We start from the raw sequence: 16,463 nt of genomic DNA, 5'->3' as shown, positions 1-16,463 counted from the left end.
GCTCGCATCGCTCGAGTCAGATTCGCCGCAATAGCCTCACCGATGCAAAAAAAGCACGCAAAGCACATCTAAATTGTCAGAAGATACGGCGAACTGTGAGTAGGCACTCTGGCCATGGCTCTTCCCATCGATCCTGGAGAGTGCGTGCTTGAAGGACAGACCGCAATTTGAGACCTTTTTAATACCACCCACCTGATCTCGACTGGCTGGTGAGTCACGATCATAGAGCAAATCACGCGTCCCTGTGCGGTAATTCCGTTATGGTTTTTCAGCAAATGACTGAGCGGACGACAGACGCAACCTCCTGTCACCGCCCCAATCAGACTACTCGTGCCTCTCATGCTCCTGCCCTGCGAGCTGAGTATGAAAAGCACCAATTCAGGCACCGCTATCACTGTGAAGCGACAGCGTGCTTGCGTCGGACAGCAACACCGAAATGCATTCAAATTGTTTCTTTTGCCGGACGACATCGAAAAGGATCCGAGGGGAAATTGGCTGACCTGACTACTGAACTCGCGCCGAGCACTTTGTGGATGCAAGGGTGAGTGTTCGAGAAAGTTAGAAATACATTGTTGTTCATGGGTGGTGGTGATCCCACTTCCCTGGGTGCTTTTCGTCCCGACTTTCCCTTTTTCCTATGACACCGACAGATGGGCGCAACTGACAATGATCCCAAACAACCAGACCCACTGGTGCTTGTGCGCACAACATCTGACGATTCCATCAATTTTGACATTTTTCCCTCGAAACTCAGATCAAATTTCTGGCAGGGCTCTGATACTTGTCCTGTGTGCGCAGATGTCGTTTGCGAAGAAAATGTTTACATCAAAAGTCCCACGAGCCTCTATCCACGGACCAACTCACCTTGCCGTACGACAGTCCCACATCTCGTGACGCATTTCGATAGTCTGTTGATGGTGACTCGTTACCGTTGATCAAAGGACAGAAACAATGATTCAATACCATCAATTCATAATTGACTTTCCATTTACCGCGGCATGTTAATCATTGTATCAAGAAAACTGTCTTCGAAATGAAAATTTATCAACATTCATCAACCAAAGTTTCTTTCGCACCCTTTTTGACATACTCTTATTGACCCTGCAGTTCTCCTCGCTCTTTAACGCTCATAACATGTCCTCCGTAAACAGATATCTTTATCGCTCAGCACCATCGTCAGCTAGACCATCCCATCAAATGGTGATCTGTAATATTTCGACCAAAAATTAATTCAAGAGGCATTTGTGGACGCTAAGATGTGCCCTCAGAGGTCGTGTAAGCAATGATAAAAAATGCGATATCGCTTCCAATTTGTGCATGGCGTGTGGTTGTAATTGGTCCATGTTTGGTCTTGACTCGAAAAGCCGTAGACCTCACGTCCCCGTAGAACTTCCTCCGCGTCGACTTCTCGCCTTCGCGAACGACCGGCCAGACGACGCTCCAGTTCGTGAGACGTCTCTCTCTGCCCTATCTCTATTGGTCGCAAAAGTGACATCACATAGAGCCCCATTGCACGCGAAAGCCTGCGACAGTAACTTGTGTTCAGTCTGCGGGCTGTACAACAGCATCTTCGACAGCTAGAGAATAATCGTTAGATTCCGTTTATTACATTTCCAAGGTAGCCATCCGACCTCTTCAGCGCTCTCTGAACTAATTTGGAAACTTGATGTGTTGTGTCGCCGTAATACAATTCGGCCAATATGTAATGTCCAGCTATTCTGTGGTGCAACCGGTGTCGGATAGAACTGAACAGTGCTGCTAAATAACGTCATTGTCGAAATTCCTCGCCATGAAATTGAAAGTCGCGCGCAGGTGCTTCCGCAGTCATGTTCTTTCGCCTCGACGCGCACAACAGCTCATGGAGCTTGACCCACAACCTTGTGTTTGGGTATCGGCATTGGGTATGGCGCTGACATGCTATCAAAAAGATAAGGCATAAAGATTAGATATAGAGACATTGTAGCAAAGACTTCGCCATCATTACCGATTTCATGTGCGTGAGGTGTTATATATCCTCCCTGCAAGTATTAAATTAAGGCAATACTTTGATTTCCATCCTAAGTCATTCAAGAAGATTTCGTTTTACACTTTCAAATCAAGCTAAATAGAAGAAGCTCTAACGAAATTTATGCTTGAATGTTGAGCTCGTAAACTCTAAGATGTCTGAAGACGGAGACCGCGGATGACCGTAGTAACGGCATCAATTTTTGTAGTTCTAGTCGAACCTCGAGCGTATGATTATAGACATACACGTAATAAGCTCCCGCACCTTTATAATAAAAACCGGCAAAACTACGGACTATAAAAAATACTAGAACTTTAACTCTACTCTACTAGACTATAGAAAGACTAATATAAAAGCCCCCTAATTAGTATAGCTACGTATTAAAAATATGTAATAATAAAAAAAAGAGTAGTTAGTTAGGTAATAGTTAGGGTTAGGAGATTAGGGTAAAGTTAGGGTGAGGGAAGACTATATCCTAATAATAGTTAGGGTTAGGATAAGCTAGGGTGTGTTATCTGTAAAGACATGTAGCTAAGCGTGCACGTCCACAATTGTACGGACCATCCGGATGACCGCAGTAACGGCATCAATTTTTGTGTTCTGGTCGAAGGCGGCTGCACTGATGTTTAATCTTTCGGGCGTGGAGTAAAGCATGGGTAAACGGACTTTTGCTAAACAACATTCCTTGTCTTAAATAGAGACTCAGATCCTTTATACGACGTTGCCTTGTCTTCGGAGTCTGTCATGGTTGTCATTACCTCTATCATGGTTGTCATCACTAAAGCACCGTTGCCATTCACAACCATCGTTAGCACGTAAGAGTTGGCGAAAGCGGCACGCAAGAGTTGGTGAAAGCAGCACGCACGAATTACCAGCAACGGCGGATGCGTGACCGGCGTCGAGGTCGAATCGAACGGCTCTGGCGGCTTACGCACGTTGGTGCAAATAAATGTCGCCATCTTTTCCTCGTTGCTGCCATCCGATGTTTGGTACCCACCGCTTTTGCCCGCCGCCTTCCACGACCTGTACGCAACCGCGTACCGCGACTCACGATGATGCCACTCTTCACGCCGGTCGCAGGCGTGCCATCATCCCCCACATGGATGGCCGTTGGCCCTCGCATCTCTATCTCGAGACAGGATGCAGAGTTGAAGCTGGAGGTACCCAAGAGGCATGCGATTCGCGTAAGAGGCGTTGAGCGACGGGAGGCAGTGTGCACTGTGCGAGGCGACGACGATTGAGAGAGCTTCGATTGGGCGTAGCGCGGGCGCGGGCGGGCGCGGGCGGGCGCGGGCGCGGGCTGGCGGCGCTGAGACAGCAGCAGAGTCGATGGGCAGTCGTCACGTCGATAGGTGGGCACCCGGACCTTTCCTATGAAGCAACGGGCGACTCAGACCCCAGGCCACCATGACCATCAATCGCAAGTCGTTCTAGGTGTTCAAGGTAGGTAATTCATTGGCCGATGGATGCCAGGCAACAAACAGCGCGGCCCAGTCCATCACACATCCGCCCATCAGATCGACGCCCTGCGATGACAGTGACTGTCCGACATGATCACCGTCACATCGTATTTCACCCATCTCGCCCACAGAGACAGAAAAGTAAAATCGGCAAAGGTCCAGACAAAACTGGTCGAGTGAGGTTAAATTCAAGGCACGTGGATAACCTACCAGTCAGTGCAACGGAGTGGTTGTGATCGGGGCAAGACGAGGTGCGGGGCCGCCACGACAAGCAGTAGAGTTTGTGTCGGGGCAGAGGCGACGGGTTGGCAGTAAGTTGGCGGCGGGCCTGGCGAGCATGTGGAGGAATTCGGCGTCGTCCAGCGGCGTCACGGCTCTTGCAATGATTGAGCCGTTAGTCCTGCGTCGGTGGACGGCGTAGGTAGGCAAAGATGCCGCCAATGACGAGGAGCGTCGCCGTCCCCCTGAGGCCCCCTGAGGACCGAGCCCAAGATGATGGCCAATTGACGGTTGCTCTGTCCCACGTCGCTGAGAAAAGGACAATGATGTGGGCCGTCGTGCTCGGGTTATGGACCAGTAGAAACGGTTACGACGGCCGGAAATATCCAAGGGAAAATCATGTATGCAGGTAACGCGCGCAGGGACTCGGCGTGTCGATATGAGGCGCCGTTGGAAAAGCAGTCGTCGTTCAGACAGGACCGGTCAGGATGGCAGCGAAAAAACAAAGGCGACACATAAGAGGATATTTCGACGAGCTGAAAAGCAGCACGGCCAATGAGGACGGGGTGGAGACTAGGTGGAGACCCGACATCCGTGGATTTTTGCGCCAACTTTGGCCGTGACGCAATCCGCCCGTCGGCTTTCAAGATGAGAGTCCACAACTGACGGTCGCTCCAGCCACTGCGGTACTGCCTTTCACGTTAGGTGGCTTTGCATCTCAACGTCAATACGTCGACTCGCGACCTATGCGGTCCATTCCCGTCGTCGCCGACGGGAGACGGGAGCGGGACGCCCGAGACGAGACGAGACGAGATGAGACGAGACGTGACGAGACGAGACGTGACGTGACGTGACGAGATGGTCATGCGTCTGATGTGGTTTTATCTCAGGCCCTCAGACGCTTACCCTTTTAGGTTTGGCGCCGGGATTTTGACAGAGCGCATCGGAGATGACGTCATATGACTACACCCGACACGGCCCGCGTTTCCATTGAATTTTTCAACTGCCTCGGCCCGCGCGCGCGTCCTGCCGCTTCGAGCGCCGTCTTCCCACATGCAGTAGGGTACCCAACTATCAGCGGTGCTATTGTTTATCTACATCTGTTGGACGATCCTCTTACTCGCCCACTGCACTCCTCAACCACCATGGCGTTATGTACTCATCCTTATCACGCCTGCCTTCGCCCTTCAGTTGTCCCTGACCTGCCTTGCTTGGTCGCCTGGTCACAGCCCTTGTCCCGGCCCTGGTCACGCTCACCCTCAATCCACACGGCTCTGACTTGTTCCTCGTCGACAGAACTGCCGACAGTAATTCCATCTAGTTATCAATAATCTCGTCACGATTTCGCCGCTTTCATGACTGACTGACTGACTACTCCCGTCTTCGTGTCTGTGCTGCCCAGCGCCGCCGCCCGACGTGGTGCGTGTCGGTCAATTCCTGTATATATTCGCTCCTCCCTTGATTGTGACAGACGTGCCTGGTAAGATTGTTCTCCCTCGGTGTCGCGCGACCCTCCCTCATTGACACGCGATCATGAAGCTTCTGCGGATGCCCGCCGTCGCCGGGCTCTTGACGAGCCTTTTCTCGTCTCAAGTGGCTCTCGGACTTCCCCACCAGCATACCATCGAGGATGCCAGCACTGGCGCAGTCGCCGCCGAGTCGCAAGAATGTAGTACCATTGGCATCGACCTGCTCAAGGCTGGAGGGTCCGCTGCCGACGCCCTCGTCGGCACTGTCCTTTGCGTTGGCGTTATTGGCATGTATCACAGCGGTATGCCCCTGCTACTCCCGCCATAATGATTGCGACTGATTACCCTGTCAGGTATTGCCGGCGGCGGCTTCATGACTGTACGCGGTCCAAATGGAACATACGACTTCATCGACTTCCGCGAGACAGCCCCAGCAGCTTCGACTCAGGACATGTACAACAACAACACTGAGCTTTCCGAGTTGGGTGGCTTGGCTAGGTACGCGACCCAAGTAACCGAAACTGTCGACAATATCTAATGACATGCCAGTGGCGTCCCTGGCGAGCTTCGTGGCCTCGAGCACCTCCACAAGACGTATGGCAAGCTAGCATGGGAGGATGTCGTCACCCCGGCCGTGAAGCTCGCGAGGTATGGATTCCGGCTTAATGAGGACTTGTACAAGGCAATGAATTCGGCAACTTCGGGCGAAGACGACTTTTTTGTCACTGACCCCAATTGGGCCGTCGACTTTGCTCCAAACGGTACTCGCCTGGGACTCAACGACACCATCACGCGCAAACGGTATGCCGACACGCTCGAAGTCATCGCAAACGAGGGTGTTGATGCCTTTTACACTGGTGCCATCGCAAATGCGACCATCAGCGCTGTGAAAAAGGCTGGCGGTATCATGACACTCGAGGACCTGGCAAACTACACCATTAGTACTCCGGATCCGCTGTCAATCACCTACAATGGCTACAAATTGACCACTGGCCCTGCTCCGTGCAGCGGTGCCGTCGCTCTCAGTGCTCTCAAGATTGTCGAGGGCTACAAAGACTTTGGCGAGGATGTCAACCTGACAACCCACCGCCTTGACGAGGCCATCCGCTTCGCCTATGCTGAAGTAAGTGGCTGTTGACATCAACATGTTCCCACGTTCTTGGAAATTTTTGCTAATTAGAAACAGAGAACTGTGCTTGGTGATCCCGACTTCGTAAGCGGAATGAAGGAGTATCAAGAACAAATGATCAGCGTAAACACCGCTGCGCTGATCCGGCGTAAAATTACCGACTCGGCTAGTCATCCTGTGGCTTACTACGACCCGAGTGGCATCGAGAGTCTTGATACTCCGGGCACGTCTCACATCGTGGCTGCCGACAAGTCCGGCCTTGCCATTTCATTGACGACCACCATTAATCTTTACTTTGGCTCCCGTGTCTTAGTTCCAGAGACGGGAATCATCATGAATAACGAAATGAACGACTTTTCCATTCCCGGTTCCAGCAACTCCTTTGGTTACATTCCTAGCGAAGCCAACTACATTCGCCCCGGCAAGCGCCCCCTTTCATCCATTACCCCCATCATCGTCGACTATCCCGACGGTTCACTTTACATTAGCGTTGGTGCAGCTGGCGGGTCTCGCATCATCACGTCGACGATCCAGAACGTGTTCAACATGCTCGGTCTGAATTTGACGGCACCCGAAGCACTGAAGAAACCGCGTCTCCATGACCAGCTTGTGCCTAACACCGTGAGCTTCGAATATTCCTATGACAACAGCACAGCGGCATACATGAAGGAGAGGGGCCACAATGTCACGTGGGTCGCCGAAGGTCAGAGCACTGCCCAGGCCCTGAGGAGGCTGAGCAATGGCACATTCGAGGCAGCGGGCGAACCGAGACAAAAGAACTCGGGCGGCTTTGCGATATAGAAGTTGAAGGTAATGGTGGAGCTGGCATTTAACGGGTATGGGAAAAGCTTTGGAAGGCAATACGAAATAACTTTCCCAATATCCAAAGAAAGAGCCCGTTCTGACATGTGCATCTGCAAAGCGACTTGATTGATGTTTCTCGCTGCAGGCGTTGTTGCTGACAAAAATGTCTGGCGTTGACGTCAATTTAGACACGGACTGACATGGGCGCCCGAGTGCGAAAACTCCTAAAACTCACCCACACACCCACAAGGCTCGTATGATTTGACAGCCGCTCGATATGACGTGTGGCTATCCAGTCACGTTGGACAACAGGACCTGACTGAGTTGACGAAAAAAAGCTTCAAAATAAGCCCTTGTCAAATGTTTCAAGGCTATCCCTCACGAGCGAATCATTGGTTTAAAGCGGTCGGATTCCATGTTCCTTTGTCCCATCATGCGCAGAAAAAAGCCAGATTTTCTCACGATCAACGGCCGATCTTTCGAAAAAGCCGGGGAAGCAAGGGAGCCAGGCACAAAGGGGTCGCGATGGTCTGGTGGTGCAGAAAGGACCCTGGAGCATCGTATTCAGGGTTCGCAGGGGATCGATGATAGGGGCTTGCATTGAGATTCCACCAGAACGTCATTCTACCACGCTACATATGGAGATCAACGGGTGGATCATGGTCCAGAAGGCTTGTTCAAGACATGTTCCCCAGAGGGCCTGAGACTTGGAGGATCCCTGGAGAGGTGCAGCTGGGCTTATGCATCGAACAAGTTCTCGCTCCAAGCGATGACGTCAATCCTGGACCACACATGCGTCGAACGAACACCTTCAGCCGCGACTCAATGCGCGTTCGCTCCCCTTTATATTGCCCCGAGCAATCTTCCACCCCTCGTTAATTTCTACTCGTTTTTCAAAAGTCGACAAAATTTATCATGGCGCCAATGGTCGAATTGAAGAATCAGAATGATGCCCCAGGAGGTAAGCGAGGCTCTGCAATGGCGACAATTTACCACTGCTGACATGGACTGCCCTATCAGGAGTATCGAAAGGAGCAGAGGGTGCAAAAAAGTCTGCTGTACCGAGGACCAGCGTCTCTTCATGTGCCAGCAAACCAAAGTCTCCTATTTCTCCAACCAAGGCTATTCCATCAGCTGCAGTCAAGTCTGCGCCGACGACGGCCACACAAAAGAAGACTTCCTCAAGATCCTCAACTTCTGATGTCAAACTCATCTCCCCGACACCGCTTTCTCCTACATCTCCTCCTAAGAGGATTTCTACGCACTCGCCAATCGGAAGCAAGAAGCCTGTACCCATGATCCGCACCAAGTCCCCTCCCAGCGCAACCGCCGACAAAGCTTCCGCATCAGCCAAGGACCTGTCGTCCCCTGTCGATTCAACAAAGTCTAGTCCCATAACCCCTGGCGTGGCAAAGAAGTCGACGGCTCCTCCAGTGTCCACGCAGGAGCCGACAACAAGACCGAAAAAGATACCGTCCCCACCCCCAAAGTCGCCCGCCTCAACCGCATCGGTAAAGCAGAACGCAACTGCCATCACTTCCACCGCCAAGTCACCTTCATCCGTCTCTGAGAAGATGGCCATTGCGTCATCAACGCCCAAATCCCCCGCCGTCTCGACAGTGTCGACTAAAAAGACGCCTACCACAACCACCACAACCATCAGCACATCTCCGCCGAACGCCAAGAAGGCTCCCCGAAAGCTCAACAGCCCAGCCGACAGCAGGCCCTCCGCCATCAAGACAGCCGCAACGGGAACGACGGGCGCCCTCAACAAGACCGTCACGGGCGCCACGTCGGCCGTCAACGCCACGACGGGCGCCGCCATCGGCGCAACCAACAGCGCCGTGCACGGCGTGACGTCTGGTCTGGCGGGCGCCGCGTCGCGCGGACCAGCCGGCGTCGGACAGCCCGTCGCGCACATCAGCCGCGGCGCGGGCGAGACGGTGACGGGCACGACCAGCGGCGTCAATTCGACCGCCAACGCGGCCGTCGGCGGCGTGGGACGCACTGTGACGGGAACAACTGACGCGTTGGGGCGCGCTGACATCGGCGGCGTCGTGGGCGGCGCGACGGGTGGCGTGGGCGACACGGTTGGCGGCGTGGGACGCGGTTTGGGCGATACGGTTGAGGGCGCAGCGGGAGGCGTTGGACGCACGGTGGGAGGACCCGTGGGAGGCGTCGTAGGAGGTGTAGGAAAAGGAGTTGGTGACTGTGTGGGCGGCGTGACGGGAGGTTTGGGCGAGGGAGTGGGCAAGCTGGGCAAAGGAGACGTCGTCGGCGGTGTGGGAAGCACGCTGGGCGGCGTGGGGAGAGGCGTTGGTGGTTTGGTTGGTGGTGTTTTCGGCGGCGGCAAGAAGAAAGATGAGAGTAAATAGGCGTCAGCTGTCTGGATGTGGATGGCATTGGGCGTACTACCACACTGGTCGTGGCTGCATGGTCAACTGTTTGCGCGCGTTGTTCTTTTTAGAATAGGGACGCGGAACGGCTTTGGTCATGATTCCCTTAGCATACCTGTGTTACTAGTAGTTTTCATACAATTGTATCTCTGTCATTCCTCCTCTCCAACACTGAGCATCAGGACAACGACGACAGGAACATCTCTAGAGGCAAGCTGCTTTGGCTTCATCGTCGCGGCCGGGTGGCCTCGTTGAAAGCGTGATATCTTTGTGCATAGCTGAGAGAGAAACAAAAAGACGCAACAACAAGACAACTGGCTGCATGTGGCATGAGTGGCTGGCTTGTCGTTGTGATGTATTTGCTGCCTAGGTACCGCTTTTCCAACTCATGTGCAGAAGAGGCCGTGCACGCACGCTCTTCTTCGATGGACTGTCCCAACTCTGTTTTGATCTTGGACCATCACCGCCAAAACTCCAACCACAAACTTCTGTACCACTTGGATCTAAGTACTCTTTCAATTATTTCTTGACTCCATCATCCTTCTTGGTTCGTGACTCCGTCCAACATCGCTGTCGTGATCCATGAGTGCCCTGCGCCTTTCCAATGACCCTTGTGCCATCCATGGCCCATTTCCCTATTGCCATGACCCAGTCCCGGTTCGTGATCCCGTAACACATGAAGCTCGCTCTCCCAAGCCAAAGACTCGAATCCCTACTTGAAGCTACCGTTGCAATGAAAAGAAAATGAAGGGGGAATAGAAGGAAAGGAAAAGTAGACGACGAGAAAGCCCAGAAAGAGGAAATAGAGATTCTTCTGCAACCATGCGAGCCAGGTCAGCTCCAATGGCCATCCCATCAATACCTCCCCACGCCGCCACCAGCAGTGACGGCACTTGACGCTGGCGAGGACGCAACGGAGCCTGCCCTTGCAGAACCACCCGCATTTCCCTGTCCGTTGTCAAGGCCGTACGTTTGCGCACCTACTCCAGATGCTGGTTGAGCTCGCGTCCGCGCAAGGCCAGGTGCAGCAGAATTGACACCACTGCCAGAGCTAATCGTGCCTACGCCTCCTTGCTGTCCGGTCAAGGACTGCTCGGCATACCTGTGCATCACACGCCGCGCCGGCGCTGGTCGATAGCCAGCAGTCGAAGCCAAACCTTGTTGCTGTTGTGCCAAAGTCTGTGTCGGCGCCGGCCCTGATCCAGACCCATACTCAGGCCCAGGCATCACACCAGTAGATGAGGGTGCATTTCCGACGCTGTACTGACTTGAAGACCTGGAAGACGCTCCCGTACTGCTTGTGCTGTCCTGGCTGGGTGGCCTGCCACGGCCGCGACCGGCAGTGAACGGGTTGGTACCGGTGCTGAGGGCCTGCTGGCGGCTAATGACGAGCTCGCGGGCACGACTGAGTCGTTCTTCCTCTGTCAGTCGCGAGCGTCCCGATGTCGAGCCGTTTGAACCGATGCTCGTGGTTGAACCGTTCGATTGGTGCATGCCACCGGAATTCGCATTTCGAAGGGCGCGGGAAGACGCTTGGGATGAGAGACGGTGCTGAGAGGGCTGAGATCTCAAATTCACACGTGAAGATTGTTGGCGGACATGCTGGGCCGGCACATTTGCGTCTCGAACATTGCCATGCGATGGCTGTTGGCGAAGGCCGCGCTGAGACTGACGGGGACGAAGGGTGGCGGTAGAAGACTGCTCACGGAGGCGCTGGTTCGATTGACGAGGCCGCGGGCCTAGAGCCATGTATGGATTGAAGGGATTCCGCGTTTGCGCCAAGCGCGCTGCGAAATTGAGGCCTGGTGATATCGGGCCTTGGTATGACCCAGAGCTATATCGGCTGCTGGATGTGCTCGTCCTACTCAACGGGCGGTCACTTGCATCCGTTGCAATATTGTTGGACCAGGCGTGTGGTCCCTCCATGAAGCTTTGCGGTTGAGCGGGGGCATCGGCTGCTGTTGTGCCACTGGCTACTGAGGATGGAGTGGGATTCCGGCGCTGGCTGTAGATGCTAGACTCTGCAGCAGCAAGAGTGGCCTGGCTCGAAAGACCATGGCTGCGTCCTGAACGCGGCAACATTGCAGCAGAAGAGCCTCCAGACGAATTATGATTTGACGGCGTACGAAGTCTGGCAGGTACATTTGCTGGGGGTGACAAGGGTGGCAGAGCGCTATTGGGTAGGGCCTGATGTTGAGATGCATATGCAGAGTTCCGGTTCCTGTTGACTGTCCGAGGGCGTGCGACAGGAGTCGTGGCACGCAGCTCATTGAGATGACCTAGCACTGCGTCTTGGCGCTCCATATCGATATCACGGAGTTCAGCCATGTGTTGAGCGAAGAATAAACTGATCCGCGGGTCGTATTCTTGCCGGTGGCCACGAAAGCGCCGACTGCGTGCACCTGGACCAGCTGTCTCATCTGAATCCCCCTCGCTTTCTTGATCGACTGCATTGCCAGAAAAAGCACTACTTGGAGGGCGAGAACTGCTTCCAGCACCTCCACCCCGCAGGCGCACACGTGAACTTCGAGGCCTCACCACTGGAGATCTCGTGCTGTTGTCACCGTCCCGGTCGATATCGGAATCATCGTCATCAGCTTCACCGTCTTCGTAGTTTGCTCCCGAGGACCCTGAGAGAACCGAGCTCCGTCGACGTAGGCCCCTGGAGCCATCAAGAAATCGAGTGTTGCCAGCGCGAGATGGCGGTCGAATTGCCACGTTCGGTCTATCTGCAGTAGGTGTTAGAGAACCTCCGGCCCGTGATCGTTCAACAGAATTCGCAATCGGCGCCCACCCAACAGTCGTTCTTCCACCATCGCTATCATCATCATCATCATCCTCCATCTCGTCGTCTTGATCCTCGGGTTCGAGCGGGGACCACCCAGCTTCTCGGAGAAGATGTTGAGTGGCTTCTTCGTCGAACTCCCCGTCAATCGAGTCATCACCAACAGAGGAAGTAGACGGTGCGACGCGCGCCCGAGGCCTGCGTTGTTGCAGCGCGTGGAACATCGTTCGTCTTCCACCATGTGAAATGGGTCCTTCGTCGTCTACGTCATCGTCCTCGTCGTCGTCGACTTCTTCAACCGAATGAGAAACGTTTGAGGAAGACTCAGACGTGGCCACGCGTCGTCTGCGAGGCGGCGTTGGCGTTTGGCTTGCCATGGATCCGGATGCTCGAGACGAGCTAGGCATCTCTGGTTCTCCATCATCGATGAAGCTGTGCATCGAAGAACCGTCATCCTCGTCCTCGTCTTCCTCTTCGAGCGTGCCCATTTCCGTGTCTTCGGACACCATGTCGGAGGCAATGCTAGCGCTGTAGGATCTCCTGTTACTGCCAGCAGCACTATGAGCAGCTCGGCGGCGCGGTGCGCCAAAGCCAAAGACCTGCGGGCGTGCCATCTCATGAGCCAGCCATCGCCGTACGGCATAATTGTCGGCAAAGTTGTTTTCGTTGTCATAGTATTCGTTGGGCATGTCATCCATGTCGTCGTCTTCATCCATGCCCATGGCCGAGTCTTCGGATTCGCCGTCAATGTCGGCCTCTAGGTCTTCGGAAAATGTGTCGTGCTCGGACGTCTCATCCATGTCGCTGAAACCGGTGAAGCTGTTGTCCCAAGTAAGAGCGCCCGTCTCGTCAAACTGGAGGCCGCACTGTGAACATTCTCGGTCGACCAGTTCCCATGCACACATCGGACATCGGTCAATACCATCGTTCTGGTCGCGAACCACGCGCAGGCCGGCTTCGGGGCGAACTTTGAAGCAGCCCTTGAAGAGGCCGCCGGTTTGACCATCACTGTTGCTCTTGTCCGCTTGCACAATGTCGGCCTCTTCTTTTTGCCACTGCTTATGTTGGTCTTCTGTTTCGCCGGTGGGGAGGAGCTCCGTCCGATTGATGAACACAGTGGTCATTTCGCGAATAAGGTAGGCCGGTGCTGGCGGATGGATCACGACGCTTCTGCAATCGGGGCACGTCTTGCGATTTCTGTTGTTTACGAACCAAGTGCAGAGGCACTATAAACAAGTCAGCGCGCGTGTTGGCAAAGTTCAGAGACACAGACGCTGTAGCAGTAGGTGTGGCCACATGAAATGACGTAGGGCTCGTAGAGTAGCCGGTCACAGATTTTGCAGGTGATGAGAGAACGCAGGCTGTCAAAGTCGGATCTGAAGAATCTCAACATCTGTAGATTGCTTGAGGTTAGCGCGAGACGTGGTGAGGCGGGCATGCCGCGGCATCACCTCTTCGTTCTTGTCCACCTTGGGCGCTTCTTCGAGCTTTTTGCTGGAGGTCGACCTGAGGCTGTCCTTGCTTGACGGATGCAAATTTTTGTCGTGGGCCAAAGAGCGAGAGGCCCTAGAGGCTTTGGCGGCCGGGGCCGATGGTTGCCGGGTCGGTGCCATGTCGAGAGAGGTCGGCAGAGTTGAGGACGAGGTAGAGGGCGTGTTGGATGAGGAGGCGGGAGTTTTCTGGCGGGTGGGTCGCGAGAAGCCCGGGGGCAGGTCCATTCGGGCGTCAAGTCGCGAGGAGCTACCTGCAAGTGGCAGAGGGCATGGAGTCGCTGGAGGCAAGGACGGCGGAGATTGAGGGCGGGCACGAGCGAACGAGGCGGATGGCGAGCGCGGGAAAGGCAGAAGCTGGCGGTGGAATGCAAACAGCGTGTGAGGTGAGTGAAGCCAATTGGCATGGATTCAAGCACAATTGAAGACGTCTGCTGACTGATGCGCCAACCACCACCCACCAACCATGTCGATCGACGAACCACTTACTCGCCCTCTTTTCTATCCGCCGCTCCCCTCTTTTCCCCCATCCTCTTCGCTCCACTCGTCTATCCGCTCATGAAGCCTCCCCGTCGCCCACCTCGCGCTTCACCATGACATGTCCGTCCGTCGGACCATCTTGAAACTGCTCGTCTCTCTCGTTGCGTTTCCTTCAAACCCACCTTTTTCGGATCATCACCTTGCATAGCCGCGCCAGCCTGTCGGACTCTGTCGGCAAACAATCTGCCTCCGTTGACGCTCTCGCCCACTTTCAATCATGACCTGGACTTGGTCGCCCCGCCTTTCGATGCACCATGGCGTTTGCCAGAACACGTATGTTCCAACTCACCCTCAATTCCCTTTCTATTCGAAATCATTTGCCACCGGATTTGGAAAGAGCTAGGGCGTTGGAGCTTTGAGAGAAGTTGTGCAAATGCAGCTTGTTCGAGCCGAGTACGCAGTCGTCTCAGGAATCAACTCTGCTGCCACCAATTTCCCCTCGAGATCATTTTTCTACAGTCAGAACTTTGATTCAGTTGGTGATTATCATGCTATCTAAGAGTGTTCTGCTTGTGGAGGATGCAAGGAGACCCCCCCCCCCCCCCAAAAGCGACCAAACGCCAAAGCAGCGCCAAAGCGACAGAACGGAAGAAGCACCAGCGCAACAAACCTTCTCTTTCTCGAGCCCGATGCAACTCATGCCAGGCGCGACAAAATGACCGGCCAAAATATCCTCACAAAATCTGCAATCTCGAATGCCGCAAAATACCGAAACGCTGCGTGACTCATCAAAAAATTACAAGCTGCGTGCCTTGAAGATGCAAAAAGGCCCTGGCGAGCAGCTGAGAGTTCCAGCTAAGACGCACCTACTCGGTACGGAGCCGCTTGCTGGCTGGATCCTCCTCGTCCGCACCGACCTTGACGTCTGGGTAGTCTATCTCCTCGACGAAGCCGAACTGGACATCTTCATCCTGCACAATCTCATTTTGCATGTGCTGGAGGAAGGCAATCTGCTCGCCCAGGAATCGCTTGAAGCTCTTGGTGTCAAACTTCTTGGCCGTCCGATGCCTCTCGCGGACCTCCTTAAGTTGGGCTCGGACCCGCTCTTCGACCATTGCCAGTCGGTACTCTGCGAATCCCCGATAGAGGACCGAGAGGTCTGAAATCGGGCGGACCGTGCTGAGGACGCTGTCATCGCGTTGGAAAGGGTTCCGGGGACGGAACGATGTGACGGCCGTGATGCGCTCCTGGGCACCGAGAGCCCGGAGGGCTTGGTGGGTGATGTAGCGGCCCTGCAGAATAGCAGCACAACCCTGGCCATACTGTTAGCTCGTTGTACCATGCGCCGGCTTGAAGCGACTTACCATGGACGGTCCGCGAACCTTCATCACATCGCCGGTAGCGGTTCGCAGAGCGGTCTCGCCTCCAACCATGTCGGTACAGTCGCTGAGCATGAGGACGCAGACAAAGGGGTAGCTGTCGGTATGCCAGCCAACGACAGGCTTATCGTCTTCCCAGGGGCAGCCGGCGATGCCCTCGTCGTCAGCGTAGAAACGCTTCTGCTTGTTGATGACATCAAGCTCCTTCTTGCTTTGCTCCTCAGACTTGACAGAGAGGTTGATGTGGGCTATCTCGAGATCCATGACGGGCTCGAGTTCGACTCCAGCAACGTCGGAGATGATTTTGAGGGTTTCAGGGTGAGTCCAGGCGTCGTAGGTGAAGGGAGCATACCTGAAAAAAATTTCCATTAGAAAGAGTTGGTATAAACAAGCCGAGACGATACTTACTTGGGAACGTAGCCCCTGAGCTGGCAGGCGGCGATGTTGCTGCTGCAGCTGCAGTTCTCCGTGACCTCCCTTTGGAAGATTTCGCTTCTCATCTCTTGGACGGCTTCCTGGGAAAAGAGCGGGAACGGCTTGGACACTGCGACAGGAGAAACACCGCGGTCTTCAGGGTATCCGATGTCCTTCATCATGATGACCTCGGCCTTTTCCTTGTAGGACAAGTGCTTTTCTGGCTGGAAATCTAAACCCATGATCTTTTGCTCAGGGGTTCTCTCGGCGGCCACATTCTTGATGATGGGCTTCAAGTTGGGTCGGGGAGGGAGGGAGATGGACTGCGTTGCTACGGCGGCCATTTTTGTTTCTGCAAGATCCACGTCAACACCATGGCCACCATGGCTCGAGTCAAGAGCGGAAATCCGTCGAAGCAAGAGCATGGGGGAGC

General features: G+C 54.4%; 4 protein-coding genes across 4 annotated transcripts; 2 read left to right on the top strand and 2 right to left on the bottom strand.

The window, feature by feature from the left end:
• Nucleotides 1–5,141: 5,141 nt before the first annotated feature.
• On the top strand, nucleotides 5,142–7,186 carry IWZ02DRAFT_427635 (gamma-glutamyltransferase). Its single transcript, XM_066765925.1, has 4 exons — nucleotides 5,142–5,455; nucleotides 5,507–5,651; nucleotides 5,703–6,276; nucleotides 6,340–7,186. Exons 1-4 carry the CDS (start codon nucleotides 5,218–5,220, stop codon nucleotides 7,081–7,083), a joined length of 1,701 nt encoding a protein of 566 aa, XP_066618362.1. The 5' UTR covers nucleotides 5,142–5,217; the 3' UTR covers nucleotides 7,084–7,186.
• Nucleotides 7,187–7,806: 620 nt separating this feature from the next.
• On the top strand, nucleotides 7,807–9,794 carry IWZ02DRAFT_485582 (uncharacterized protein). The gene is made up of 2 exons (XM_066769227.1): nucleotides 7,807–8,047; nucleotides 8,107–9,794. The coding sequence occupies exons 1-2, from the start codon at nucleotides 8,002–8,004 to the stop codon at nucleotides 9,459–9,461; spliced, it is 1,401 nt and encodes a 466-aa protein (XP_066618361.1). The 5' UTR covers nucleotides 7,807–8,001; the 3' UTR covers nucleotides 9,462–9,794.
• Nucleotides 9,795–10,337: 543 nt separating this feature from the next.
• Nucleotides 10,338–13,985, bottom strand: IWZ02DRAFT_494694 (uncharacterized protein; the record flags this gene model as incomplete). Its single annotated transcript, XM_066770050.1, has 3 exons — nucleotides 10,338–13,493; nucleotides 13,541–13,660; nucleotides 13,719–13,985. 3 exons carry the CDS (start codon nucleotides 13,983–13,985, stop codon nucleotides 10,338–10,340), a joined length of 3,543 nt encoding a protein of 1,180 aa, XP_066618360.1.
• A 1,118-nt stretch (nucleotides 13,986–15,103) lies between these two features.
• IWZ02DRAFT_494693 (uncharacterized protein) lies at nucleotides 15,104–16,374 on the bottom strand (the record flags this gene model as incomplete). The annotated part of the gene is made up of 3 exons (XM_066770049.1): nucleotides 15,104–15,550; nucleotides 15,602–15,968; nucleotides 16,025–16,374. 3 exons carry the CDS (start codon nucleotides 16,372–16,374, stop codon nucleotides 15,104–15,106), a joined length of 1,164 nt encoding a protein of 387 aa, XP_066618359.1.
• Between the last annotated feature and the right edge of the window lie 89 nt (nucleotides 16,375–16,463).

The sequence above is a fragment of the Phyllosticta citriasiana genome (genome assembly GCF_038021145.1).
Source record: "Phyllosticta citriasiana strain CBS 120426 chromosome Unknown IWZ02scaffold_18, whole genome shotgun sequence".
NCBI lineage: Eukaryota > Fungi > Ascomycota > Dothideomycetes > Botryosphaeriales > Phyllostictaceae > Phyllosticta > Phyllosticta citriasiana.
This window is presented reverse-complemented; position numbering and strand designations above follow the sequence as displayed.

Coding starts and splice junctions, on each gene's coding strand:
- IWZ02DRAFT_427635 (XM_066765925.1), top strand. CDS start 5,218: ATGAAGCTTCTGCGGATGCCCGCCGTCGCCGGGCTCTTGACGAGCCTT. Junction 5,456..5,506: donor TATTGGCATGTATCACAGCG/GTATGCCCCTGC, acceptor TTACCCTGTCAG/GTATTGCCGGCGGCGGCTTC. Junction 5,652..5,702: donor GAGTTGGGTGGCTTGGCTAG/GTACGCGACCCA, acceptor ATGACATGCCAG/TGGCGTCCCTGGCGAGCTTC.
- IWZ02DRAFT_485582 (XM_066769227.1), top strand. CDS start 8,002: ATGGCGCCAATGGTCGAATTGAAGAATCAGAATGATGCCCCAGGAG. Junction 8,048..8,106: donor TCAGAATGATGCCCCAGGAG/GTAAGCGAGGCT, acceptor CTGCCCTATCAG/GAGTATCGAAAGGAGCAGAG.